The sequence below is a fragment of the Carcharhinus amblyrhynchos genome, chromosome 25, assembly GCF_965287045.1.
Source record: "Carcharhinus amblyrhynchos chromosome 25, sCarAmb.v2.hapA, whole genome shotgun sequence".
Lineage (NCBI taxonomy): Eukaryota > Metazoa > Chordata > Chondrichthyes > Carcharhiniformes > Carcharhinidae > Carcharhinus > Carcharhinus amblyrhynchos.
The window spans coordinates 14117925-14145251 of NC_137348.1; the positions used below are offsets into that span (position 1 = coordinate 14117925).

General features: G+C 45.1%; 1 protein-coding gene across 3 annotated transcripts in view; it reads right to left on the reverse strand.

Moving 5' to 3' along the window:
• Positions 1 to 206: 206 nt before the first annotated feature.
• Positions 207 to 27327, reverse strand: part of LOC145358447 (gelsolin-like) — a 66273-nt gene continuing 39152 nt past the window's right edge. For 2 of the 3 annotated variants that reach the window (XM_080212540.1, XM_080212541.1), the window contains 9 exons: positions 26860 to 26993; positions 23670 to 23760; positions 19487 to 19516; positions 10009 to 10179; positions 6567 to 6741; positions 5516 to 5637; positions 3464 to 3541; positions 1934 to 1994; positions 207 to 588 (listed from right to left, as the gene is read on the reverse strand). In XM_080212540.1, the coding sequence (XP_080068666.1) occupies positions 416 to 588; positions 1934 to 1994; positions 3464 to 3541; positions 5516 to 5637; positions 6567 to 6741; positions 10009 to 10179; positions 19487 to 19516; positions 23670 to 23760; positions 26860 to 26993 (1035 nt within the window). In that variant the 3' untranslated portion in view covers positions 207 to 415. The remainder of the gene's footprint in view (positions 589 to 1933; positions 1995 to 3463; positions 3542 to 5515; positions 5638 to 6566; positions 6742 to 10008; positions 10180 to 19486; positions 19517 to 23669; positions 23761 to 26859; positions 26994 to 27327) is intronic. The other variant, XM_080212542.1, reaches the window with a different exon arrangement.

Genomic DNA, 27327 nt, shown 5'->3' on the forward strand with positions numbered 1-27327 from the left:
GATTAGATTGTGGGATCGGACTGTGCCTATTTTGCAGCTGCATTTCCGACGCAAACTTTAGAATGTCCCAAAGCAATTTTTAAAGAAAGGTACCTCCCCAAAAAGAAAAGGCAAGTTCTTTCCTTTTGCGAAATGAAAAGCGATGTGACAGGATGCGTGCGAGTCAAAATTGGGCATTAAATTCAACTTCCTAAAGCGAAACAAGATGCTGTCAAAATGTCAATCTTTATTATAGAAAGCTTCAGAAAGCACAGGGTATCATAGGCTGTGCGCTGGCACCTGCACTAAATATTGCACAGAAATATTGCAGGGGGCGAAGTGTCGGTGCCCATAGCTGGCAGGACTTTAACATCTTCAAAAGCTCCTTGAAGTGAGACCAAGCGTGCAGACATCAGCGGGAACCACACCCAGGGATTTAAGAGACTGAAAGTTCATCCATGGCCCTCTGGAAGGGGTCAACACTCCAGTAATCGTAATCCCATCCCAGGAACCAGCCAGTGAATGAGGGCGGCTCGAAGCCTTGCTTGACGATCACTATTGGAGTCCTCTTATCCCTGTTGGAAGGGTCAGTCGCAATGTACTCTTTAGCTAGATTGAAGACAAAAAGAAAATTAATATTTAAAGTTTATTAGTGTCACAAAGAGACTTAAATTAACACTGAAATGAAGTCACTGTCAAAATCCCCTAGTCGCCCGTTTGGGTACATGGAGGGAGAATTTAGCAAGGCCAATGCACATCTTTCAGACTGTGGGAGGAGACCTACGCAGACACTGGGACAATGTGCGGAGTCTGCACAGTCACCCAAGGCTGGAATCGAACCCGTGTACACGGCACTGAGACAGTGTTTATCACTGTGCCGCTTTATGAGCCTGCGTGTTACTGGCGAGTTCTCACATTAAAGCTGATGAATGATAGCTGTTGCTCTAAAGAGATTTAGGGGAAATGTGGCAATTGTTAACAGATCTTCACTTCTGATATGTGCATCATCCTACATATCAGCTTGAATGGGAAGTGTAGGCAGCAATGCCCATTCCACACGATGTGTACACACGCATGTGTGCCGACACTTCCGGCAAGGGTCGGCCTGGTCTGTAAGCAGGATTGGAAATCCCCTCACTTCCCCTTTGTGAGGAACACAACTCCCAGCACAGCTACTTGTTGTGGCCAGATATGGCCCCGGGGACTTTCCAAACTGTGAGACTCCATATCACAGCACACGCTGGATTGAGTCAGAGGGAGGAGTTAGAATATTATTTTTGAACGTGGACACATTCCTTCCAGGGTGACAGAGTGGTGCACACAGTTCTCTTTGTCCGTGGCTCCTGAATCTTACCTTGTGTGATAATGTTCTCTCAGGAGAACTCGGATTAGAAAAAAATTCAAGAACTACAAAACTTTCAACAATAGGCATCACTTGGACCTCATTGCTATCCTTGCCAAGTTAATTTACACAAGATTCATTCCAATATCAGATGATTAGTTTATAATTACACAGAGACCTATAATTATCTATTCAAATATCTGGATTCACCGCAGGAAAACACAAGAAATTTCTGTAATTAAACACCCGCTTTGAATTCCCTCCTTCACCGCTTATACCACTCTTCCCCAACCCACACCTTCACAATCCCGTCAACTCTGCACCCACCCACCCCACTGCCAATTCACAAGAGGGAAAATTAGGTGATAATTCCTCAGAGAAACACAATTTGCCATTGCCTGATCACCTCAGCAGTTGAAAGGAAAGCCGACAGCAAGCTGTAGGCACCCGGCTTGATCTCCAAAATCGATGGGCCAAATGGCCACCTCCTGCATGGTAATGATTCTGTGAATGGCCCCCTCTCGCCACCATCCCAAAATCATTGGCAAAGGGTAAAAGCTGCGGGAGAATTAATTAGATACGAGATGAACCAGTCTAGTGTCTCGCTCTTACCAGACTTGCAGACCTCTGCTTTTTCCTCCTCTTGTGCTTCATTCCCGATCCAGACAAACACCTAGAGAACAAAGACCAAAATCCGTCAGCTGGAGTCAAAGGACACACAGCAGCTTGGAACTCTGCAACCCTTCTGGGCTAATGACACATTCTGGAGACAGAACATACAAACCCCAAATAAAATTGCAAGTTGAAGATTTGGTGCAGAGAGAAGCACATTCATTTGATCTTCTCAAACTGCTCTTCACGAGACAAGGAATAAACTGACCTATAGTATTTTACAGCACTCCCTCATTTCTCAGTACTGACAATAACTTGCTAATCTCCAGCCTTGATACAATATTGCCCCACCATTGGTTAAGAACCCCTCGACTGCAACAGGAACATGATTGCTCGACCATGGGTGTGTGTGTGTGTGTGTGTGTGTGCGCGTGTGCGTGCGGTAACACTGACTGTAGGCCATTGCAAAACAGGGGAGATTGGATAACCTGTGATACATCTTACCAAGCTCTCTCTGATCAATGGAAATATAACTATTTCAATCAGGAAATTGAGGTTGGCCTGCATGAATATGAACTCCCTGATTAAGAGCCTTCAAAATAAAAGGAGTACTAAAAACTCAACTTCCTGATTAAGGGCCAAATTGATGGTCCAATCAGGAAACCCTATGCTTACACAGGTGTGTCAGTTCCTCTGGCACTCCAGATGTAGACTGTGTTGACAGCACTCTATAGTGTAGCTGGATCTTGTAAATAAAGGGATTTTGGTGAAGGGACTTGTGCCGAGGACTTATTACAAGAATCTACAACAGAAATGGATGAACACCAGAGAGATCTGATATCCCTCATTTCATTCTATACCCAAAGTCAAAATTAGACTCAACATGTATTTGCTTTGCTATATTAATGAAAAAGATGTGTTTGAGTGTGTCGAATGATGCGACTGCTCCATAAATACACTGTCAACCAGCTAGTGACGCCCATATCCCACAAATGAATACAAAAAGTCAATGAAATTTAATAGACAATGTTGTGGATCCCCACCAGGGGCAGGTCACATGTTGGGCGTCTGATTCTCTCCACATGTTGAGTGCAAATCTCTATACCACCCAGGATGAAACAGCCCATGTGACTGACACCCTATCCACCACCATCAGCACACAGTGGTAGCAGTGTGTACTATCTACTAGATGCACTCACCAAGGTTCCTCTGACAGCATCTTCCAAACCCATAGCCTCAACCACTATAGAGGAAAAGAGCAGCAGATACTCAAGAAACCCAATACCTGCAAGTTCCCCTCCAAGCCACACGTGATCAAAAATTGGATAACCGTTCCTTCATTGTCACTGGATCAAAAGCTTACTCTTCAGGGGCTGCAAGGCAGCAGCTCACAGCTACCTTGAGGGCAATGATGGGTGGGTAATAAATGCTGGTCTTGCCAGCTGCTACCCACAATCTAATTTAAAGCTGATGGAGTTACAGCCTCCTTGTAGTATGAGCAGATATTATTCAACAAGTTGGCAACCTCACCTGGTCCCAGGTATCAAGAATCATAACATCATCAGTGGCGAGATCATCCTGGGTCTGTTCACCTGGCACTTCTTCAATCTGTTGAGGGAACCCAGTTCAGTCAGTTTACAGGCAAGGAACATGTCAGGATCTTTCACACTCAGTGGAAAGGTGCACGATACTGGAATATTTTGGAATTTCCTTTGGACGTATAACCTGGGGGTTTAGTCAGCGAGCGTTCAACATAAAGCTCCAATCCTGCCTCACTGACTCAGTATCCCTTGGCTGAAGCAATTATATTTTTCCCCAAACAGGCCAAGGAGGGAGGTTAAGTTTATTTATTAGTGTCACTAGTAAGCTTACATTAACACTGCAATTAAGTTACTGTGAAGATCCCCAAGCTGCCACACTTGGCACCTGTTCAGGTACACTGTGGGAGAAATTAGCATGGCCCATGCGCCTAACCAGCATGTTTTTCAGACTGTGGGAGAAAACAGAGAACCCGGAGGAAACCCACAGGGAGAACATGTACACCCCACACAGACAGTGACCCAAGCCAGGAATCAAACTCAGGGCCCTGGCGCTGTGAGGCAGCAGTGCCAATTAATCTGGCACAGATTTGTCAGCGTTCAAAGTCACTTCCCTTCAGACACAGAAGATCCAGTCACTCCAAGCTGAACCACGGAGTATCTTACACAAGGAAAGGGGAGAGGTAGAGGAGAAACTCAAGAGTCTAGCCGTGCCACCGATGGGGGAGTAAAATTGAGGTCGATGAAGAGGGCTGACTGGGGGAGAGCTATAGGCTCATCTAAAGGGGCACTGAGCCCAAGCTTGGGGGAGGTTAACTGAGCCCAGACTGGTAGTTCCACAAGATGGGAGATCTTTGTGATATTGCAACAAGGTTAAAGACATAATCCAAATCGTTATGCTAGGTTGAGGTGTGCTTGTGTCTTTGAGCAGACGGTCTTGATGTGTTCTGCCCATTATATTACTGATGTAGAACAATAATTTCACACTGTTTCATATAGCACCAACAGTTTCAGGGCAGTCACAACACGACGACAAAAGGATCGTCTGGACTCAAAACATCAGCTCTTTTCTCCTTATAGATGCTGCCAGACCTGCTGAGATTTTCCAGCATTTTCTCTTTTGGAGTCACTACACTACCTGGATGATGAGGGATTCTCATATTGTGGAAAGAATGTACCTGAGAATTAAATTGCTTCACACAGTTCCTTTCCCCCACGTTGGTATTTTAAAATTTTAGCACAGCACGTTCTTGACTGGTTGGACAGGTTTCACTCATCACAATTTCAGATCAGGGTGATTTGGCAACACGCAAACCGAGTGTCATGTGGCTGTAACCTTGTGCCAGTCAACCAAACCAAGCCAGGCACGTTCTTGCTCCACCCCCACATCCATTGAGTCTTCTTCCTTTAATAGCTTAGGAATTTATTTTTTTTAAAAACAACTTCCTCCCCTTCTCTCTCACATTAGGCAGCACGGTAGCACAGTGGTTAGCACTGCCGCTTCACAGCTCCAGGGACCTGGGTTCGAGTCCCGGCTCGGGTCACTGTCTGTGTGGAGTTTGCACATTCTCCCAGTGTCTGTGTGGGTTTCCTCTGGGTGCTCCGGTTTCCTCCCACAGTCCAAAGATGTGCGGGTTAGGTTGATTGGCCGTGGTAAAATTACCCCTTAGTGTCCTGAGGTGCACAGGTTAGAGGGATTAGCGGGTAAATACGTAGGAGTATGGGGGTAGGGCCTGGGTGGGATTGTGTTCGGAACAGACTCAATGGGCCAAATGGCCTCTTTCTGCATTGTAGGCTATGATTCTCCCTCCCTTGACTCCCGAAACTCAATCCTGGTCAGGAGAATGGCTTGTGACCACACAGACACACGACCACACTTGCTCCATCTTCAGTTCTACATCTGGAAATCAGAGACATCCAAACAAGACTGAACCCTGATGACATCCAAAATGTCCGTGTTATTGTACAGAAATATTTACCATTGCAGCACACAGCCAGCAATTCCTGCAAATCTGAAAGGTGCAGTAACTGATGATAAACTCACAATGAAGTTTCCAGTCTTGTTAGAGCATGCAAAGAGGCGAGGTGGATGCACATCCATTTTGTCCTTCAATCTTGGCGATGTGCGATAATCTGTCTTTCCGCCCAAAATATCCCAGAATTCATCTGTCATCAAAACAGTAAGAGTGGGAGATAAATAATCAGACACTCAGACGCACACACTGATAACACTATGAAAGGTTCGTGTAACATATTCAAAGTGGAATATGCACAAAGTGGAAAGTGCAAAAAGAAAAAAGTGGAACTGATCAGGCTCGAAGGGCTAGATGGCCTACTCCTGCTCCTATTTCTTATGTTCTTACATTCATTCATGGCTGCCCCAGTGGTTAGCACTGCTGCCTCTCAGCGCCAGAGTTCAGTTCTGTCCTCGGGTGAGTTTGTCTGTGAGGGTTTCCTCCGGGTGCTCTGGTTTCCACTCAGTCCAGTGATGTGTGGGTTGGGTTGATTGGCCATGATAAATTGCCCCTTATTGCCAGGGGGACTAGTAGGGCAAAATATGTGGGGTTACAGGAACAGGGCCTGGGAGTGACTGTTGTCAGTGCAGGCTCGATGGGCCGAATGGTTTATTTCTGCACTGCAGGGATTCGGTGAATCACATGAAGACTATAATAAGCCAGAAGAAAAGGTTGGGAAGATTAGGTTTGTATCCACTTGAGTTTGAGTGTTAAAAGCAATTTGATCAAAATCTTTAAGATTTTTTTGACAGGGTGGATGTGGTGAGAATGTTTCTTCTTGAACAATCTAGTACTTGGAGTTTTTTTTTTAAAAAAAAGAGTAATTCATTTAATGCAGTGAGGAGGAAATCTCAAGAGGGTTGAGTGTCTTTGGAACACTCTTGCTCAGAAGGCAATGGAAGCAAAGTGGTTGAATATTTTTAAGGCAGAGCGAGATAGATTCTTGATGAACAAGGTGGGGCGGGGGGGTGAAAGGTTATTGGGGGTCAGGGGTCGAGTTCCAGTCAGCCCAGCCATGATCTTATTGAAATGGTGAAGGAGGCTCGAGTGGCCTGCTCCATAGTCACTCATGGTTCTTACCTGGTTCACCACCCTCAGCTATTTCAGAGGCATCGACTCCCAGAATGCTGAGGAGTTGCTGGGCCCCGTGCTTCTCAGTGTCACTCGCTCCTTGGCCAATCCAGACAAAGGAAGACCCGGGAGTCTTCAGAACAAAGACATCGTTTGAATTCAGGTTGGAAGCGACGGCTTCGACCTGCAGGGAGGAGGAGGGCGAGAGAGAGTGTTAACGGCATCAACAGGTCCAGCAGAAAGTCGCTCCCCCCGCCCCTCACACACCCAGGGGCTCCAGCACATTCCATAATATCAGACACATGATGTCACCCTCTCCAAACAAATTCATAAGTTATTTAACATCCCCATTTCATATTTTAACACTCGTAAACTTCAGGCTGAACACGAATTGGTTTAGAAAGAAAGATTCACGTTTATATAGCACTCTGCACAACCAGCGGACATCTCAACAAGCACTTTACAGCCAATTCCAGTGCGGTGACTGCTGTAACACAGGAAATGAGGCAATGTACACAGCAAGCTCCCACAAGCAGCAATGAGATAATGACCAGGTCTCTCAAACAGGATAACCACAGGCTCATTCCATACAGTCACACCAACAGGATAATGTAGAAATAGAAACCCTACAGTACAGAGAGAGGCCTTTCAGCCCATCGAGTCTGCACTGACCACAATCCCACCCAGGTCCTAGCCCCAATCTGTAAATATTTTGCCCACTAATCCCCTCTAACCTATGCATCTACAGTCAATTTAGCATGGCCAAATCAGCCTAACCCGCACATCTTTGGACTGTGGGAAGAAACCAGAGCACCCGAGGAGACCCATGCAGACATGAGGAGAATGTGCAAACTCCACACAGACAGTGACCCAAGCTGGGAATCGAACCTAGGTCCCTGGAGCTGTGAAGCAGCAGTGCTAACCACTGTGCTACCCAATGTGATGCTTGTGTGCCTTTAAGAAATGTATTTTTTTTAAATCATGTTCTCTGCAGTTATAAGCAGCTTTGGTTTACTTTGAGCTATATGCTTACAGGTCCTTTTATTGCTGCTTTAATGGTTTAAATGGGGTTTTGTTTATTTTTACTCTGGGCTTCATGCAGTGTCTGGGATTTCACAATTGTTAGGGGGAAGAACGATTGACAGAGGTAATGGGAGTTCTTGCCAGTTTTGGGCTGCTGTTATAGTTTAGGTGGTGTTTGGACAACAGACTGAGGAGCAGTGTTTTTCCCCCTCCCTGGGTTTGTAAATTTGACTGCCTAGCTGGAAGCAAGTCTTCCTGGAGTGAGAATTGTCTCTTGCAGTGGTTCACAGGCTGAAAGCTAGAGGCCGATTGTGATACTATCTCTAGCTCGAGGGCTGATGGAAGTTACAAGCTAGGTCAGAGTTTCAATTCTCCAAAGGACTAAGTTCCAGCATCATGTGAACATTTGTATTTTCTGTGCCAAACCTATGGCAAGGGAATGTTTTAAGGTTTGCTTCGTTGGAACATTTCATATAGTTATGGTCTATACAATATCATGGTTTTCTTTCTTGCTTGTAATTGGCAAAAGTTAGAATGTGTAAACTGTATTTTTAAATAAATTTGGTTTGGTAAAAGCTCCCCAGTGGGTCATGTGAATCATACCCAAAGTGAAACATCTCATGTTTACCCTGGTCAAATTCATGATCCAGCCAGACTTCATAAAACACTTGGAATTTTTGACTTGAATTATAACAGTGACCACAGGCCCGTTCTGGCCATTGTCACACTAAGCAACAGCTACAGGCCTGCTCTGGTTCCAGGGACGAGGGGAGATCAGCGGTTCTCCTTTCACCCAAGTTGCTCACAATGTAGCCGGGATTCTCCTTTGATCCACTCCCGCTGTGCAGGACTTTAATCGGAATGGCAGTGAAAAGCCCATTTGGGCTTCATATGTTTGACAAATTAATACAGCAAAGTGGGAAGTAATGGACAAATTTCCCAGTGTACATGACTGAACTTTGTAAGGCGGCCCAAAGAGTGGGAGGGATTAATATTACTGGCGCAGCTTTCTGGGAGGAAATTCCAGCTATTTGTGCAACATTAATTTATACAAAAGAGGGGGAGGAATGTGGCTGTGTGTTTGGGACAGGAATCAGGAGCGTGAGGGGCCACACTCTCAGCGACATTCATCAGAACCTGGAGGTGCTTGGCTACAAGAGACGGGGTTGGTGGGGGTGGGGGTGGCACTGGGACTCGAACCCCCATCAGGAGTTGCTGTTTTCAGGGTCACTGCCTCCAACCTGCTTTGTAAAAATGAGTGCAGCAGCGACATCTGCTGGCAGCACACCCTTCCTGCAGGCAGTCAAGGATCATTGAGAGAGAAAAAAAAGGAGTTTACATGCTGAATCTGCATAATCTTCACAATTCTGGTTTTATGATGCAGTCAACAATCTCCCCAGGCAATAACCTAGTGGTATTAAATCGCTGGATCATTAGTCCAGAAACTCAGCGAACATTCTGGGCAAACAGGTTTGGATCCCACCACAGCACATCTTCAAAAAACCACCTCTGGAATTAAGAATCTGACCATGAAACTATTATCGATTGTTGGGCAAACCCATCTGGGTTCGTCCTTTAGGGAAGGAAATCTGCCATCCTTATCTGGTCTGGCTTACATGCCATCTACAGCATCATGGTGACTCTGAACTGCCCTCCAAGGGCAAATAGGGATGGGCAATAAATGCTGGCCAACCAGTGACAGCCATGTCTCACGAATGAAAAAAAGTCTTTGGAAACCACCCCCAAGTCTCCAATAAAAAAAAAAATAAGGATCTTCCTTCTGGTCTTTTAATGGGATTTACTCATTTTTCATAAAAAGATGTTAGGCCACACTTGGAATATAATAGTTCAATTCTGGTCACCACACTATCAGAAGGATGTGAAGCTTTGGAGAGGGTACAGAAAAGATTTACTGGGATGTTGCCTGATATGGAGGATATTAGCTGTAAGGAGAGGTTGGAGAAACTTGGTTTGTTCTCACTGGAGTGAGAGGTTGAAGGGAGACCTGATAGAAGTCTACAAGATTACAAGAGGCATGGACAGAGTGGATAGTTAGAAGCTTTTTCCCAGGGTGGAAATACTGGGGTGGCGCAGATTTAAGGTGCGAGGGGCAAGGCTTAAAGGAGATGTACGAGGCAGATTTTTTTTAACCACAGAGACTAGTGGATGCCTGGAACTCGTTGCCAGGAGAGGTAGTGGAAGTGGATATGGTAGGTGACTTTTAAGAGGTGTCTTGACAAGTCCATGAATAGGATGGGAATAGAGGGATACGATCCCCGGAAGGCTAGGAAGTTTTAGTTACATCAGGTAGCATGATTGGTGCAGGCTTGGAGGGCCTGTTCCTGTGCTGTAATTTTCCTTGTTCTTTGATTCAAGATGGCTCTTGGTGAAGGAGGCAAAGGGGAAAGCTCGCATCAGCCCAACTCACCTCCACTGCTCGGGTGGATCCGGAGGTACTGGCCCGCACTTGGAACAAGCGGTTGTCTGCAGGTGCAGTCTGGCCACCTTCCCTGGAGGTCCCTCCTCTATAAACAACCATTGGCTGTCCTCCAAACATGCTCATCAAATGGGCCGGCTCCTTCCCCTGCATCACACGCACCTGGGCAGGTGAGAAAAAAAAAAGCAGTTACTGTTAGTGACACACACGCCTTGTACACACTTTATCCAGTGTGAATCCAGCCTCGCTGACAAAGTGACCAAATACACACCAGCAAATCCAATTTGTGCTAACTGCTCCCCACAAGCATACTGTAATACCAAGCATCACATCTACACACACACTGACACGCAGCAGAATGCAGGGCTCATTATAACCTGCAGAAGTGGCCAGAGTTGGAGGTGAAGACATCACCTCAATGTCCCCTCTCTCTGTGTCTCCTCATTCTGGACAACAAGGTGGGATGGAGTCTGATCTAACTTCACTGTCACTAATCCCTTTTCCTCAGGCATGGTGGCGGTGGTTGGCACTGCTGCCTCACAGCACCAGGGACCCGGGTTCAATTCCAGCCTTGGGCGACTCTCTGTGCAAAGTCTACACTTTCTCCATGGGCTTCCTCCCACACTTCCCAAAGAGGTGTGGGTTCAGTGGATTGGCCATGCTAAATTGACCTTAGTGTCAGGGCATTTCAGGTAGGGAGTAGAGGTGGGATGTTCTGTCAGAGAATCAGTGCAGACTTGGATGGGCCAAATGGCCACCTCCTCCACTGTAACGGGCTGGGCTCGAGAGCAGTTAGGATCTGTTCTCTTGCAAAGCGAAGAGCGTGACCCCTTAAAAACTGCTCATTTTAGCAGGAGTGACTTACACATGGTGTCCAGGCCACAGCTGGCTTCCTGCTTGAAGCTGCAAGTGTAAAGTAGCATGTGACTACTGGCTCCCTCTTATGGAACAATCTCAAACAAGGCGGGGGGGGTCATTATTTTCTTAAGAGACCACCCACTTAAGAGAAAACTTTTTTGCTTTCAAGTGGGGTTTGGGCGTCTTGCCCTCTTCCTCAAAGTCTTGCAATATTTTTGAGGCAGAGCTGGATAGATCGTTGATAGGCCAGAGGGTGAAAGGTTGAAATCAGGGGGAGGTTTGAGGGGACAAATCAGATCAGCCATGAACCGACTGAATGGTGGAGCAGGTTTGAGGGACCTCTGTTCCTAATTCATACATTGCACAAGGAGGGTCTGCCCCCCTCAGGCCTGGCGACAATGAGCATTGAGAGGAAGGGTAAGTTGAGGCCAAAATGTCTGATTTCAAGAAGAAATCAGATATCGCTCTTGGGGTGAAAGGGACGAAGGAATATGAGGGAAGAGGCGGGGGTGATGGAAGATAGATCAGAATATTGAATTCAATGATCAAGTTCGAGTGCCCGAATGGCCTACTCCTGCTTCGAGTTTCTATGTTTAAAACATTGATGCACCAATTAAAGCTTTCCACTGGCTCTTCCTCCTAAACAACTGCAAGTGGATTAGAGTTGGATTTGCTAATGGATTGTGCCCAGGTCACAGCAGTGATGCTGCCAGAGGAATAAGCTGGAGCCTAGCCATTTGCTAATCAGTGCTAAGCCACCCAAGGGGACTGGAAGTAGGAGGCTCTCCCGATGTGGGGGAAGGGAGGGAGGGTGGGTGGTGGTGGAGGAGTTTACCACACAACCTCTCCCTACACTTCTGTCAACTGCCTACGAAGGAGGCATGTTACCAAGACAACCCACTGGCGGCCAACCAGGGGAGAAGGGTCACAGATCAATAGGCCGACTGTTCACAGATCCCTTCAGAATTCCCAGAGAGGGTGTGTAACTGAGAAAGGGCAAAAATAAGATCAGGCACGTGGGGCAGTGCAGGAGTAAAGTGGTAGAGATACAACTAATGGGAAGAATTCAATTAAAAAGTCAAATAAAAGTGGAATCTCAACATAGTGACTAGGAGGCAGCTGTGTGGGGTTAGGACTGAACACCACAAAGTGAAAAAGCAGCACAGACGGTGATGTTAAAGCTCACACACTTGTTCACATGCTTCACCGAAAGCAGGTGTGGGATTCAACTATGGTTCGCCCAGTTAAGATGCTTCATTTTAAAAGGTATCTCTGCCTAATGTAATGAATCGTGCTATGCTTTAAGCTAACTTGGCCACATCAGCTTGGAATTCTGGGTCCAGCCTTAGAAACTTGGCCACATTCTCTGAAGGTATAAATGGAAGATCAACAGAAACTTTCACAGGCCACAGATACCAATTGTTAAATGCAGCTAGAGACTGCTTGTAATCTGCTCTTTAATAACACAATATATTCAGTTACACTGCAGACACAGAACAATGTTTAGTTAGTGCAATTCAGACTATGTTTTTTTTTGACCAGCACAATGCTGGCTGACTTTTGCTGCTTTCTCTCTCTCCAAGTAATCCTTATTATTTCATTATCTGTAAATTCTTAATTATAAAAGGACACAAAGAAGTTTCCACTGCAAACCAGCCTTGCTCAAGTTTATTCTGAAGAAGAAAGTAGATCCTACACCAGGCACTTTTCCACTGACAGAATGGAGTGGGCCTCCATCACCCCTCATTACAGTAGACGTCCATCATTGCCGGGGTTTTTCTGGCATTGACAGGTACCAGGCAGAGTGTGGCTCTGATATCGCTGATGAAGCCCCCCCCCCCACCACCCAAATAGAGGGGGAGAATGGGACAGCGAACATGGAGTGGCATTGCGATAGAGTTAGAGACACCTCGAAACATCAGCCCCTTCTCACTCTCTCTCTCTCCGCCTCCACTGCCAGGCCAGCTGAGCATTTCCAGAATTTTGTGTCATGTTTGCTGCATATGCAGTATTTTGCTTTTACGCGAGATGCCATGTTTGGAACAGTGCTACAGTCACAGTCAGTCAATATTAAAGCACCCAAATAGCAGTACAATGAGGGGGCACAGGCAGGGGTCCCAGACAGATTGTGTCCCAGCCAAGTACGCAAGGACCTTTGGTGACACCACTCGAGGCCTGTTCACATCGGGGATGCACATGTCGTGCAATTCAAGGTCTAATAGGAAGCCCCTGAAAAGCGTTAGCACCGAGGAATCACAGGGTGAATGTTAACAATGGTACACTGCTGGCATGGTGCTGCCTACTGTCACTCATGCTACAGGGAGAAGCCAGCATAGACCACATCTTTGACCAAATATCACATATACGCAGCAAGAGGATACCAAAACCCCTTGGGGCAAGAGAACAGGCACCAAGAGGGTACCCAGACTGCTTTTACTGTTACAGTGGCACAGTGGTTAGCACTGCTGCCTCAACACCAGGGACACAGGTTCGATTCCCAGCTTGGGTCACTGCCTGTGCGGAGTCTGCACATTTTCTCCACATCTGTGCGGGTTTCCTCCAATTTCCTCCCACAGTCCGAAAGACGTGCTGGTTAGGTGCACTGACTATGCTAAATTCCCCCTCAGTGTACCCACTCATGGATTTTTCACAGTAACTTCATTGTAGTGTTAACGTAACCATACTTGTGGCTAATAAATAAACTTTAGCATTGCGCTTTGGGAAGGGTATTCTAAGAGTTTAATTTACTGACAATTTATTCCCCCCCTCCCAATACAAGTTGACAGACTCAGAACACTTGGTCTCACATTTGATTTGAAAAGGCACCAATTTGCAAACAGCTCAGTTCATCTTCCTTACTCTACTTCAGAGAAAAGCATGCAAAATTAAAAAGTTCTTAAGCTTTTCAAATCTGTGGCTGAAAATAGGATTTCCTGGACTATGTGAAGTGCTTCCCTTTAATCCACATCAGATCAGAGTCAGGCCCTGATGAAGCCAACAACACGTTCACTCTTACATTCAGAGAAATCAGTTTCTATTTCCCCACCTGTCAGTGAGAAAGTTGTTGCTATCGCCGTTTCTGTTCATCCTTCTTCTTGGATTAAAGTTCAATTCCTGTCTCACAGTTTGGACCCAAAAAGGTACAGATCGGCCGTGCTATCTCAGCGAATGGCTGAGCAGGCTACAGGGGCTGAATGGCCCCTTCCTCTCCCATCACACTAAATAGCTACTTATTTCTCCCTTATCCTATTACACAACTGGCCTGAGCAGATTGAAATCGTCACCGTCCATTACATCCCTCACGATCCAATTATTATTATTGGGGGTTTTATTCCACTGTTCCTGCCTGAGTGTAAACAACTATTTTTTTTAGTCCATTTTGGATGTCAGCCAATCCAGCTGAAACCAAGAAAGCTCGACTCCCACACTGAACCACCGATGGAAATGGGCGCTGACCTGTTTCCCCCGTTAGAAAGTAAACATCCTGAAATGGTGTTTTTATTAATTATCTCTGCCTGGAAAACAAGTAGAAGCTAATTTAAAATCAGCAGATTGGTGAGGGAGAGACACAGAGACAGCTTTGAAGTGCCATCTAGTGGAAAGATCATGTGATTACCAGTGTGCCTGCAGCAATGGCGGTGCCCAAATAAGGACTGCTCGACATACAAGGCAGATTTAAATATAAATATAATACAGCAGCTAAATAATGGCATGGGCTGGCAATCTCCCTCAGCCATGGGAAGGAAATACTCAGAACCCTACAGTGCAGAAAGAGGCCCTTCAGCCCATCAAGTCTGCACCCAACACAATCCCATCCAGGCCCTGCCCCCATATCCCTACATATTATACCCACTAATCCCTCTAACCTACACATCCTTGGACACTAAGGGACAATTTCTTAGCATGGCCAATCAACCTAACCCACACATCTTTGGACTATGGGAGGAAACCCACACAGACACGAGGAGAATGTACAAACTCCACACAGTGATCCGAGCTGGGAATTGAACCCAGCCTTGATGAAATGCAACATATCCTGACTTTGTTGGCTATTGACCAATTGAAATGCTAGTCTTCCATCCCACCCCCTAGGAACTCAGGGAAAAGTAGGCCATTCAGCCCCTCAAGCCTGTTTTGCTGTTCCCTTAGACTCTGGCTGACCTTCTAGTTTGGAGATCAATCTCCACAGCGACCCTGGAGAAAAATCACCGCAACATTGAAGAAGATTCTTCCATTCTCTTGGAACGTTCTGTCTTCGCCAGGTATTAAAATATTGGAAATTGGGCAGGCATTGTTTGATTGACAACACTGTCCAATCGAACAGAGTCTTCTTGCTTTCCAATTGGTGTAGGAAGGCAGTGGGTCATAAAGATGAATGTGTGACTGAAATGGATGGAGAGAGTGGCAGCAAGTCACATAATGAAAACTCAAAAAAAATATAAATCGCTGTCGGCAACTTTCTCACCACAGCCCTTTGAGGCAGAGAATTCTAAACTTACACCACCCTCCGAGTGAAGAAACTGGTCCTGATCTCAGCCCTAAATGGCCTCTTATTTGGAGACCTTGTCCTCGTTCTAGACCCCACCCCCAGCTGGGGGGGGCAGGGGAGGGAGGGAGGGAGGGAGGGATGGTGAAAAACATGCTTCCTACATCTATCCTGTTGAACCCTGCAAGAACTTCTGTATATTTCAACATCACCATCTCCGATTCTTCTAACCCCTAGAAAATACAGACCTAATCTCCTCAATCTCTCAAGGTACGGTCCTGCCATCCCAGGAATCAGTCTGGTGACCCTTCTGTGCTTCCCCTCTGTGGCAAATACATCCTTACTTAGGTTAGGAGACCAAAACTGTACACAATACTCCTGATGTGGGTATGCCGGCGTTGGACTGGTGTAAACACAGTAAAAAGTCTGACACCAGGTTTTAGTCCAACCTATTTATTTGATAATATACTCACTAGCTTTCGGGGTTACCCCCTTCGTCAGGTGAATGGAGAGTTCTGGCCTCTGTCTGAGGCCAGAACTCTCCATTCACCTGACGAAGGGGGTAACCCCGAAAGCTAGTGAGTATATTATCAAATAAATAGGTTGGACTAAAACCTGGTGTTGTCAGACTTTTTACTGTGCTCACAATACTCCTGACAGGACTCTGTACAAATCACAGCAAGACATCTTTACTCCAATCCCCTTGTGACAAAGGCCAACATAATCTTTTACCTTCTTTATTGCTTGCTGCACCTGCCTTTTTGTTTTCAGTGACTGTGAACAAGGACACCCAGGTTCATTTGGACATCAACACTTAACATAGAATCTCTACAGGACACATTTGGCCCATCGAGTCTGCACTGATCACAATCCCACATCAAGGAAATACTCTGCCTTTCTGTTTTTCCTATCAAAGTGGATAACTCCACACTTGCTTTCACATTATATTTCACTTGCCATGTTCTTGCCCACACACTGCCTGTTTGCATCCTCCTCACAACTCATTCCCATCTCATTTTGTCTCATCAGTTTTAGTCCCCACATCCAAATTGAAGCAGTTTGTGAATAACTGAGTGCCAAGCACTGATCTTTGCAGTATCCCACTTCTAACAATCTGCCAACCCAAGAATGACGGGCCCATTCCTACTGTCTGCCTGTTGTTAACCAATTCTCAATTCATACTAGTAGATTACCACCCATTCCCATGCATGCTCATTTCCCAACCATTCCTCTACAGGGCCTTCTCAAAAACTTAGAAGATCCTAATGTATCACATCCACTTGCTCCCTCATCTGTTCTACTAGTTACACCTTCAAGATGAATAGATTGGTCAAATATTTTTCTTTCATAAATCCACATTGGTCAAACTGAACAAGGTCATTATTTTCTAAGTGTGCTGCTATCACATCCTTTACAGATTCTAGCATTCTTCCTACTGCTGGTGCCAGATTAACAGGTCTGTAGCTTCCAATTCTCTATCTCCCTCCTTTCTTAAACAGTGGGATTACATTTGCCACTTTTCAATCTACAGGAACCATTCCAGAGGCCCCTCAATTTTGGAAAATGACCATATTTGCATCTACTATCTCTGCAGCCACTCTCTAGAGTGTAGATAATCAGCTCCAGTGGATCATCAATGCACAGGTACAACAGGCAGTAAAGGAGGAAAATGCTATGTTGGTCTTTATAGCGAGGGGATTTGAAAACAGGGATAGGGATGCTTTGTTGCAATTGTATAGGGTGTTGGTGAAGCCACGCCTGAAGTATTGTGTGCATTTTGTCAGAGGAATAAGTCTGGTAAACCTTTGCTGTGCTATAGAAAGAGCACAAAGATTTACCAGGCTGACTCCTGGCATAGCAGATCTGTCATATGAGGAGAGATTAAGTTGGTTAGGATTATATAGTCACTGGAGCTTAGAAGAGTGAGGGTGGGGGAATCTCCTAGAAACCTCTAAATTTGTACCAGGATTAGATGGGGTAGCTTCAGAAAGAATGTTCCAGATTGGAAGAAGGGTGGGGGAGAAAAAAATGGAGTCCAGAACTAGGGGTTATTGGGTCGAGGATAAGAAGGGGTCAACCTTTTAGAACCGAGGTGTGGAGAAATGTAGAATATACCATCACAGAAGAAAAAAAATTGAGGCGAAAACATTGAGAAGAAATTCAATGTGGGGGGGGCGCGGGAATGGGAGGCAGGATCAGGATATTGAATTTGATGACAAACTATGATCAAAGCGAACAGCAGAGCAGGCTCAATGGGCTGAATAGCCTACTCCTGCTTCTAGTTTCCAGTCCCTGTCTCATTAATTTCACCAGCAATGTTTTACTGATACTAATTTTTTTTGCAGTTTCTCACTTCTGCTAGTTCTCTGGGGAGGGTTTTTTTAAAAAAAAAAACCATCTTCCTCCATGGAGAGACAATTTTGAGATTAGTTTCTGTACCATTATTCTAATTATAAATTCTCCTGCCTGCCTGTAATGGTCCCACATTTGTCTTTACTAATCTTTTCCTTTTTAGATATCTCTAGAAGGTTCACTTCTGTTTCCTGCTAGCTTGCACTCATGGCAACTTGTAGACAATGTGGGAAAATGGAAAACTGCCCATTTTTTGCAGGAAGAATTTGAAAAGCACATCATCCAAATGGAGAGGTTACAGAGTTCTGAGATTCAGAATAATAAATCAAATTAAAACCCTGTGACTGCAAGTCTATATTCTGCACCCTCTCCTTTCCTTCTCCCTTATATACTCTATGCTTTGTCTCTGTAGCACACAAGAAACAATATTTTTCATTGTATACTAATACATATGACAAGAAATTAAATCAAATGATCGTTTATTGTTGGGATTTTGTTCATCAAATTAACGTACGTTCATTGTAAGTCATCTATTAAATCTTTCAAAGCTAACCACTGTGTCTGCCTTCATAGAAGTGTAGCTTCCCAATCTGCCAGCTTAGATTTAAGACCCTAGTTATGGATGGATGGGCAGAGACTGGCATTAAACCTCAAAGCACAAATGCTAGATTTAAGCCAGTGAGTGGATTGGCATTTAAACACATTCTTACAAAATTCCTCTGGCATCGCAACAGATGTGGGGTTAACATTTATAACAAATGGGATAGTGTTCCTGAGTTAGCACAGAAACAGTTAATGAGCAATGTGGCTCATTACCAACAACCCAGTCAATAAAAGTCTAGCCCTCGGTGAACAAGACCTGGGAATCGTTAAGTGTCCCTTCTCTGGCTGGGAGGCGAATTCAGGACAGCTTCACATTGTACTGAACCACTGCTGGATTTTAACCAGAAGCTCCCAGTGCCAAAAACTGAATGCCAAAATTAGAAAGTGCTTTAAATTCTCCAACAGTGATATCATGTTCCTTTTCTGTATCCCAAAGCATGTTAATATTCAAGGAGAACTGTGTACAGACACAAATAAACACGATAGGTACATGGGTATGAGGGGGATCAGCGACATGTCCCGTTTGAGAGTTATGAATGTAGCACAGTGCATCACGCAAACCAACCTCCCATCCACTGACTCAGTCTACACTTCCCGCTGCCTTGGAAAAGCAGCCAACATAAATCAAGGACCCTACACACTCTTCCACCTTCTTCCATCAGGAAAAAGATGCAAAAGTCTGAGGTTATGTACCAACCAACTCAAGAACAGCTTCTTCCCTGTTGCCAGACTTTTGAACAGACTTACCTCGCATTAAGTTGATCTTTCTCTACCCCCCAGCTATGACTGTAACATTACATTCTGCACCCCCTCCTTCCCTTCTCTATGAACAGTATGTTTTATGAGTAGCATGCATGAAACAATATTTTTCACTGTATCCCAATACGTGACAATAATAAAACCAAATCTTGAGGACAGTCAGATGTTAATAAATGTAAAGGAGAAGCATTCCATCTGCAGCTGTTAAGTTTACACGTTTCTACTTTCTGGTGAACACAAGTTCATACCAAGAGCAGCAGGCCAGTCTCAACACAAAACTACACAAAAAAAAGGCAGCAACGTTAGGAAAACTCGACATGCATAACATCTCATGCTTCCATGGCTATGAACACATTCCAGTTTACTCCAAGTTCTGGGGCACTAACAGCCACAGTCAGCAGGTGTCGATACCTGGTTAATGATTCGGGAACCATCAGCTCCCTGCGGAGAATTAAGGAATTTAGAGGCAGTCAGCAATTAAATCCTGCTTCCGGAACACAATTAAACTGTTGTCATTGGTCTGAGCATAAACCTGCAATACTGAACAGTGCGCTGTAAAAAAAATCCTACATCTGCTTTCATCACCACCGCTGACATGATCACCTTCGATACAAGTTCTGCCCAGTCCAGCTGAGAGTGAGGAACTGGGAATTTAGCCACTGCTTAGAAGGTGCAAGAATTCACCTGTTCACCATATCCCTGTCAAACTGCTAGGCCTTTATTCTGTGTATGAAGAATGAGCGTGTGTTTGTTCAGCTCTAAACTTAATGATTTCAGTGCTCAAGAGTCTAAACCATTTACCAGGAGTAAAATCCTGGAAGTTCCCATCCAACAGCACTGCCAACGCAACAGATCATCTTCGAGCGCAACTAGAGATGTGTAACTAAACACTGGCCTTGCCAGTAAGAGCAATATCCCAAAATAACCTTAGCTTGTTTTTTTTTTGCTAGACTTCAGATGCTGACCAGTCTGCTATTTCACGCCAAGCTTTTTAAACTAATATTTCCATTTGATTATTTTATTTTTTTAAAAACAGGGGCTGTGTGACACGAGCCTGCAATAGAAGGAAAGCAAAACTTTGGGGATCCAATCAGGAAATTATTCTTCATTTCAAATTGTTTGTGATCAGGATGACCCAGCTATTCAACAAGCAAGTGATACCCCCAGCAGTTTGGAGAACTATCCGTTTGTATAATGGATGGTGCAAAACATTTTGCACAACAGTCAGATGACAAATCTTGAGATGTTGTTTGTGTGAAGTCTCTGGTTGCCGAATGAAAGGACTGATTTAAACCTCCCCCTGAACAGGACAAAGGCTGGAGGCATCAGCAAAAGTTTAACACGCCCCACAGCACATTGGCACAATGGTTAAAGCTGCTGCCTCACAGCGCCAGGGACCTGAGTTCAATTCCAGCCTCGGGTCACACTGTGCAAACTCCACACATTCTCCCAGTGTCTGTGTGGGTTTCCTCCCACAACTCCAAAGATATGCAGGACAGGTGGACTGGCCACACTAAATTGTCCCAAGATTAGGGGGATGGTAAATTGCTCCTTCACGTCCCAAGATGTGCAGGTCGGGGGGGGGGGGGGGGGGGGGGGAGGTGGATTAGCAGGATAAATAAGTGGGGTTACAGGGATAGGGCCTGGGGAAGATGCTCTGATGGAGAGTCAGTGCAGGCTTGATGGGCCAAATTGCCTCTTTAGATAAATTTAATAGTCAGGGAATCACCCTTCAATAAAAAGCATCAACAAGTGACACACTCTCCTTACTCCCTCATATTGAACTCTCTCCGTGTTTTTCTGAAACAGACTTTAAATGGGGAATTGGTCATGCTTGAAAGGTGATGCGACAGTGTGGAGGGAAGATGTGGCACTGCTACGCTCAGGCTGAGTGTGATGTAGAGATCCACAGACTACAAGAGGAGCCACAGTAAAATCTTGGTAGAACTCACTGCAGCTGGGGAGATGTGCAAAGTGGATCTGTTCACCTGCAGGAATGGATGGAAACCTGCTTCAATTACTACTCTTATTCTATCAAGGTGTCTTTTTACATGTTTGATTCCCAGTCTGCAGAACCTGAGTTTCTGGTAGCACGCAGACCAGAGAGAATTATATTCCAAATTATGGAAAACGCACGGAATTTAATAGCTGAAGTCCGCCGTACTTACATGTATACACACACACACGTGGAGCTGGCTGGCAAAGAGACAAATTTAATTCAGTTTATAGATAGGCTGGAAAATGGCAATGGAATTTAATCCAGATAAATGCCAAGTGATGCATTTTGATAGATCTGATGCAGGAGGGAGCTATACAATAAATGGCAGAACCATCAGGAGTATAGGGGGACCTGGGTGCGCAAGTCTACAGATCCTTAAGGTAGGAACACAGGTGGAAAAGGTGAAGGCAGCATATGGCTTGCTTGCCTTTCTTGGACAGGGCATAGAGTATAAAAGTTGGCATATGATGTTCTGTATAAGTGCAACATTGGTTAGGCCACATTTGGAATACTGCATCAATTCTGGTCGCCACACTACCAGAAGGGCGGGGAGGCTTTGGAGAGAGTGCGGAAAAGGTTTACTAGGATGTTGCCTGGTACGGACGGTATTAGGTATTAGTGTCCTGGTATTGAGGTGAGATTGAGTAAACTCGGGTTGTTCTTTCTGGAAAGACGGAAGTTGAGGGGCAACCAAATAGAAGCTTATAAAATTATGAAGGGCACTGATAGGGTGAACAGTTGGAAGCTTTTTCCCCAGGTCAGAAATGACAAACACAAGGGGTCACAAGTTCAAGGTAAGGGGGGGGTGGGGGGGCATGCGCGGAGATGGTGGGGCAAGATTCAATACAGATACGCAGGGACGTATTTTACACAGAGAGTGGTGGGGGCCTGGAATGCACCACTGAGCAAGGTGGTTGAGGCAGACACACTAGGATCATGTAAGACTTATTTAGATAGCCACATGAACAGACTGGGAATAGAGGGATACAGATGGATGGTCTAGTTAGGGACACATGATCAGTGCAGGCTTGGAGGGCCGAAGGGCCTGTTCCTGTGCTGTATTGTTCTTTGTTAATTAAAGCAGTATCACTGAGTGACCTGTTACACTCGCCTACTGGGCCCGATCATGGGACTACAATACTCTGCATAAACAGGCTGCCAGCACACAGCTATACCGTTGTTTCAGTTGGATTCGAGGATGTTTGATACTTCCACGTGCACCAGAAATTTAAATTAATTATAGAATCCCTACAGTCCAGGAGGAGGCCATCCAGTCCATCAAACCTGCACCCTAATCCCACCCAGGTCCTATCCCTTTAACCCCATGTATTTCCCCTGCTAATTCCCCCGACACTTGAGTCAATTTAGCACAGCCTGTCAACCTAATGCACACATCTTTGGAGTGTGGGAGGAGAACCACACAGATACGGGGAGAATGTCTGTGCAGTTTGCACAGTCAGCCAAGGCCGGATTCGAACTCTGGTCCTGGGTGCTGTGAGGTAATAACGCTAACCATGGAGCCACCCCAGACACTTACTTTTGTCATTCTTTTATATAAACTGATGACAGCTGTTTTTAGGTTTCCAGACCATCAATAACCTGTCCTGGCACCCCCCCCCCCCCCCCCATGCCATCACTATAGTTAAGAAAGCCCATCAATGCCTCTACTTTCTCAGAAGACTGAAAAAATTTGGCATGTCAGCTATGACTCTCATCAACCTTTACAGATGCACCATAGAAAGCATCCTTTCTGGTTGTGTCATAGCCTGGTATGGATCCTGCTCGGCCCAAAACTGCAAGAAACTATAAAAGGTCATGAATGTAGCCCAATCCATCTCATAAACCAGCCTCCCATCCACTGGCTGTCTACAGTTCATAGAAGCATAGAAACCCTACAATGCAGAAAGAGGCCATTTGGCCCATTGAGTCTGCACCGACCACAATCCCACCCAGACCCTCCCCCCATATCCCTACATTTACCCGCTAATCCCTCTAACCTACGCGTCTCAGGACACTAAGGGGCAACTTTAGCATGGCCAATCAACCTAACCCACATATCTTTGTATTGTGGGAGGAAACCCATGCAAACACAAGGAGAATGTGCAAATGCCACACAGACAGAGTGACCCAAGCCAGGAATCGAACCCAGGTCCCTGACGCCGAGAAGCAGCAGTGCTAACCACTGTGCTATCATGCCGCCCATGGTTCCCACTGCCTGAGCAAAGCAGCCAGCATAATTAAGAACTCCACACATCCTGGACATTCTTTCACTTTCTTCCGTCAGGGAAGAGATACAAAAGCCTGAGGTCACGTACGATCCAACTCATCAACAGCTTCTTCCCTGGTGTCAGACTTTTGAATGGACCAACCTCACATTAAGTTGATCTTTCTCTACACCCCTCGCTAACACTACATTCTGCACTCTCTCCTTTCCTTCCCTATGAACGGTATGCTTTGTACAGCGCGCAAGAAACAATACTTATCACCGTAGGTTAATACGTGACGGTGATAAAACAAATCAAACTTATTCATTCTCTGATATCAGTTACGGCGATTTGCTGACTGCACTTTGCTTTGGAAAGGTGTTGTTTTTACCTGGACGGGGCCACCTCCCAGTTCCTCGTCCAGCTGGGCAGTCAGGATGGCAGCAGCACCCATTTCATCCTGGGATGAATCAGCTCCTAACCTGTAATACAGCCAACCAACACACATTAACTAGTAGATCAGACTCAAACTAGCACTACTGACACTGCAGCGATTAAATGCGTCATCTTGTTTATTACTGAAGACAATTCTTTTTTTAAAAAGGATGACATTGAGCCAATCTTTACTCAAAAATTTGCAGAGTGAAACATTACAAGCATAAACCTCCAAACTCAAATTGTACTGCAGTTCCAGCAAGTCTCCATAAGCTCAAATAGAACCCCAATTCATGTCCATCAATTGAATGTAATTAAGGTGTTAATATTCTATTAACACTAATAATACAGCACCAAGTCACAATCCTGGAAGCCCAAGTTAGTTTGACTGGCCATACTAAATTGACCCTAGTGTCAGGGATTATCAGGGTAAGTCTGTGGGGTTACTGGAATAGGGTTGGGTGAGATCATGGTTGGTGGAGGCTCGATGGGCCAAATGGCCTCCTTCTGCACCGTAGGGACTCGATGTTCCCTCCCTAATGGCATTGGAGATCAACTCACGGAACATGGACTGCAGCGATTCAAAACAGCGCTCACCACCACCACCTTCTTGAGGGCAATTGCGGATGGACAACAAACACTAGCCAGCCAGTGACACCCATGTCCCAAGATTAAATAGAAAATGACTAAAGGCAGCATCCCACCCTCCCACCCCCCAAATTCCTGGTTTGGTCTCAGTTTGAATGCAGGTGATGCTCGCTGGGGTGGGGGAGGGAAGAGTCAGGACCACACACAGGGCTGGTACTGATGCATGTTTCCAGGGAGGCAAAAGACAGCAAAAAGGCTCTTTAGATTACAAATTTTAAAAAAAGGTGGCACAGTGGTTGGCACTGCCACCTTTCAGCACCAGGGATCTGGATTTGATTCCCAGCTTGGGTCACTGTCTGTGTAGGGTTTGCATGTTCTCCCCATGTCTGCGTGGGTTTCCTCCCACAGTCCAAAGACACACTGGTTAGGTGGACTGGCCATGCTAAATTGCCCTTTAGTTTCAGGGGGAGTAGCTAGGGTAAATATATGGGGATAGGGCCTGGATGGGATTGTGGTCAGTGCAGACTCGATGGGCTGAATGGCCTACTTCTGCACTGTAGGATTCTATAATTCTACAAAGTTCGGTTTTTCAAATCAGCAACCAGTTACTGTGGTAGGTGGCAGGGTGGTGTGACACTCTCCATCGGGAACACGCCTAAGTGCAAGGAACCTGCTTAGGCTGGTGATCAAAATGCTCTTTCCTCAAGAACTGAATAGATGCAGATGCCACACGTACCACTGGGTGGCAATGCTGAGTAAAGCTTGAGGAGACCAAGTGTGAAAACTGTCCCTTCATAGAAACAAAATGAGCTCCATTCGGAATCTGAAGAAAATACATCCCTTCTCCCCCCATATCCAAATGGAGGGCAACTTCATTTAAAAAGCATCTTCTCAGTTGACAAGAGGCAGCAGCAAGTAGGTTCAAAAGTTCCAGAGAATTCTCCAATTTAACATATTCATTATAAAAGGGAACAAGCTAAGAAAAATAATGACTGCAGTTTTGTGATATTTAGGCCCCAGCACTCCATGTCCCAGTCAGAGGAGATGCAGTAGTTAGTTAAAGAATCATAGAATCCTACAGTGCAGGAGGCCCTTCAGCCCATCGAGTCTACACCGACCACAATCCCTCCCAGGCCCCATCTCCATAACCTCATGCATTTACCCTAGCTACTCCCCCTGACACTGAGGGGAATTTAGCATGGCCAATCCACCTAATCAGCACATCTTTTAGACTATGGGAGGAAACCCAAACAGACACAGGGAGAACGTGCAAACTCCGCACAGTCACCCAGGAATCAAACCCAGGCCCCTGGCACTGTGAAGCAGCAATTCTAACCACTGTACCACCCTAACGATAAGGCATTTTCTATAGCTCATTGTAGAATACGGCATTAAATGTATTTAATCTTATTCATAGTACCCTGTTTAGTGAACAAACTTGATTTCAATTATGCAGCCCACTCACCAGCCTAGATTACCCATCAGGTTTTAAAAGAACCTGCATTTCTAACGTTGCAATGTTCTGCTCTCATGAATAATATTGATTCCAAATAAGGATGGATTCTTCCTTTGACATCCTCAAGCACACTGACAATTCTAGCTACTAAATCACTTTTAGAAACGGTTTCATGGTTAGTTTTATGTTGACAGTAAGATTGCACAAATAGTGTGACGAGAATGGTCAGTAAATTTTTTTTTGGTAATGGTTGATGAATTAGTTTTCCATTCCTTCTCACACAATAAAGGCAGAAGAATCTTATAACCAGCTGAACTCACGCAGGGCTGAACTGTTTAAAACTCCCTGGGTGTACGCTTGACTGAGCATGTACCCATTGATGCACAAGGGATGCCTCAGAGGTTTCCTTTCAAAACAATTAACTGTGATGATACTGCGCTGTTAATATATTTTATACTTAAGGAGAATTGCATTAAGATGCAGTGTTTTGTTACAGGGACATCAGATGCTGAGAAAGCAGAATAATTACATTCCTAGCTAAAATTAGTTGAGTCGATACATTTGGTTTACTTAAGTTATCCAGGGATTTCAGATTGGAGTGGCTGACAGTCATGTGGTTAAAGGTTAATGGGAGGAGTAGGCTTGTAGCAAGAAAAACTGCTCCATTTTCATTTTTAGAGTTACTGACTGGAGCTGTTAAAAAGAGGCTCTGTGTCTCTCAAAACTCTAAAGTTGTTACCCAAGTCAGGGCAAGTATATCTGTATTTTGCTAACTATTAAGGAATATTGCTTAATTGGAAAGGAAATAGTGAGAAGTTAAGATTTGATTCTTGTCAAGTTTAAAGATTGTTGAACATTTAAGAGTTACACTGTTTCATTTTATTAGCGTTATTCCTAAACTGTGATAAAAATGAAGCTTGTTTTGATAAAAGATCCCTAGTTTTATCACTGGAGTTACTTTGAGGGGAGGCATCCTATCTGCACATTTATGTCGACAGTAACAAAATTGTGGAGGTCTAGTCTAACTTGATATTATACCTTAGGGATTGGGTCCAGCATCCTAACAAATGCAAAAATATCTAAAGACTTTTCAGCAGCTTACCAGTAATAGATGATGTGACCCTGCCGTCCAGAAAAGGTGTAATTGTACAGGATAATGTAGCAGTCTCCCCCATAGAACTGGCCGTGAGTGCTCGGGTCGACAAGTACTTTGTCACTGCCTTCAATGCGCCAGATCTGAAAGTTTCAATTCAATTTGTTAGTACTGGTAAGCTCGCATTTTTCTCCCTTGCCAAGGGCAGGGACACCCTCCTCTCCACCTTGCCAGGGGCAGGGACACCCTCCTCTCCACCTTGCCAGGGGCAGGGACACCCATTTACACCCCCACCCCATCAGGGGCAGGAACACATTGGGAGCAATCAAGACCTCAGCTTCTTTCCAGTGTGTTGACCAACTAGCCATTTTTCATATTACTAGCAAACAGTGAGTAACTCCACGAGCTACATTAATCTTCACCCAGCAGATACACAGAGTGCTGAACAGGGGGTCGGCACTAAAATTGCAGCCGTTT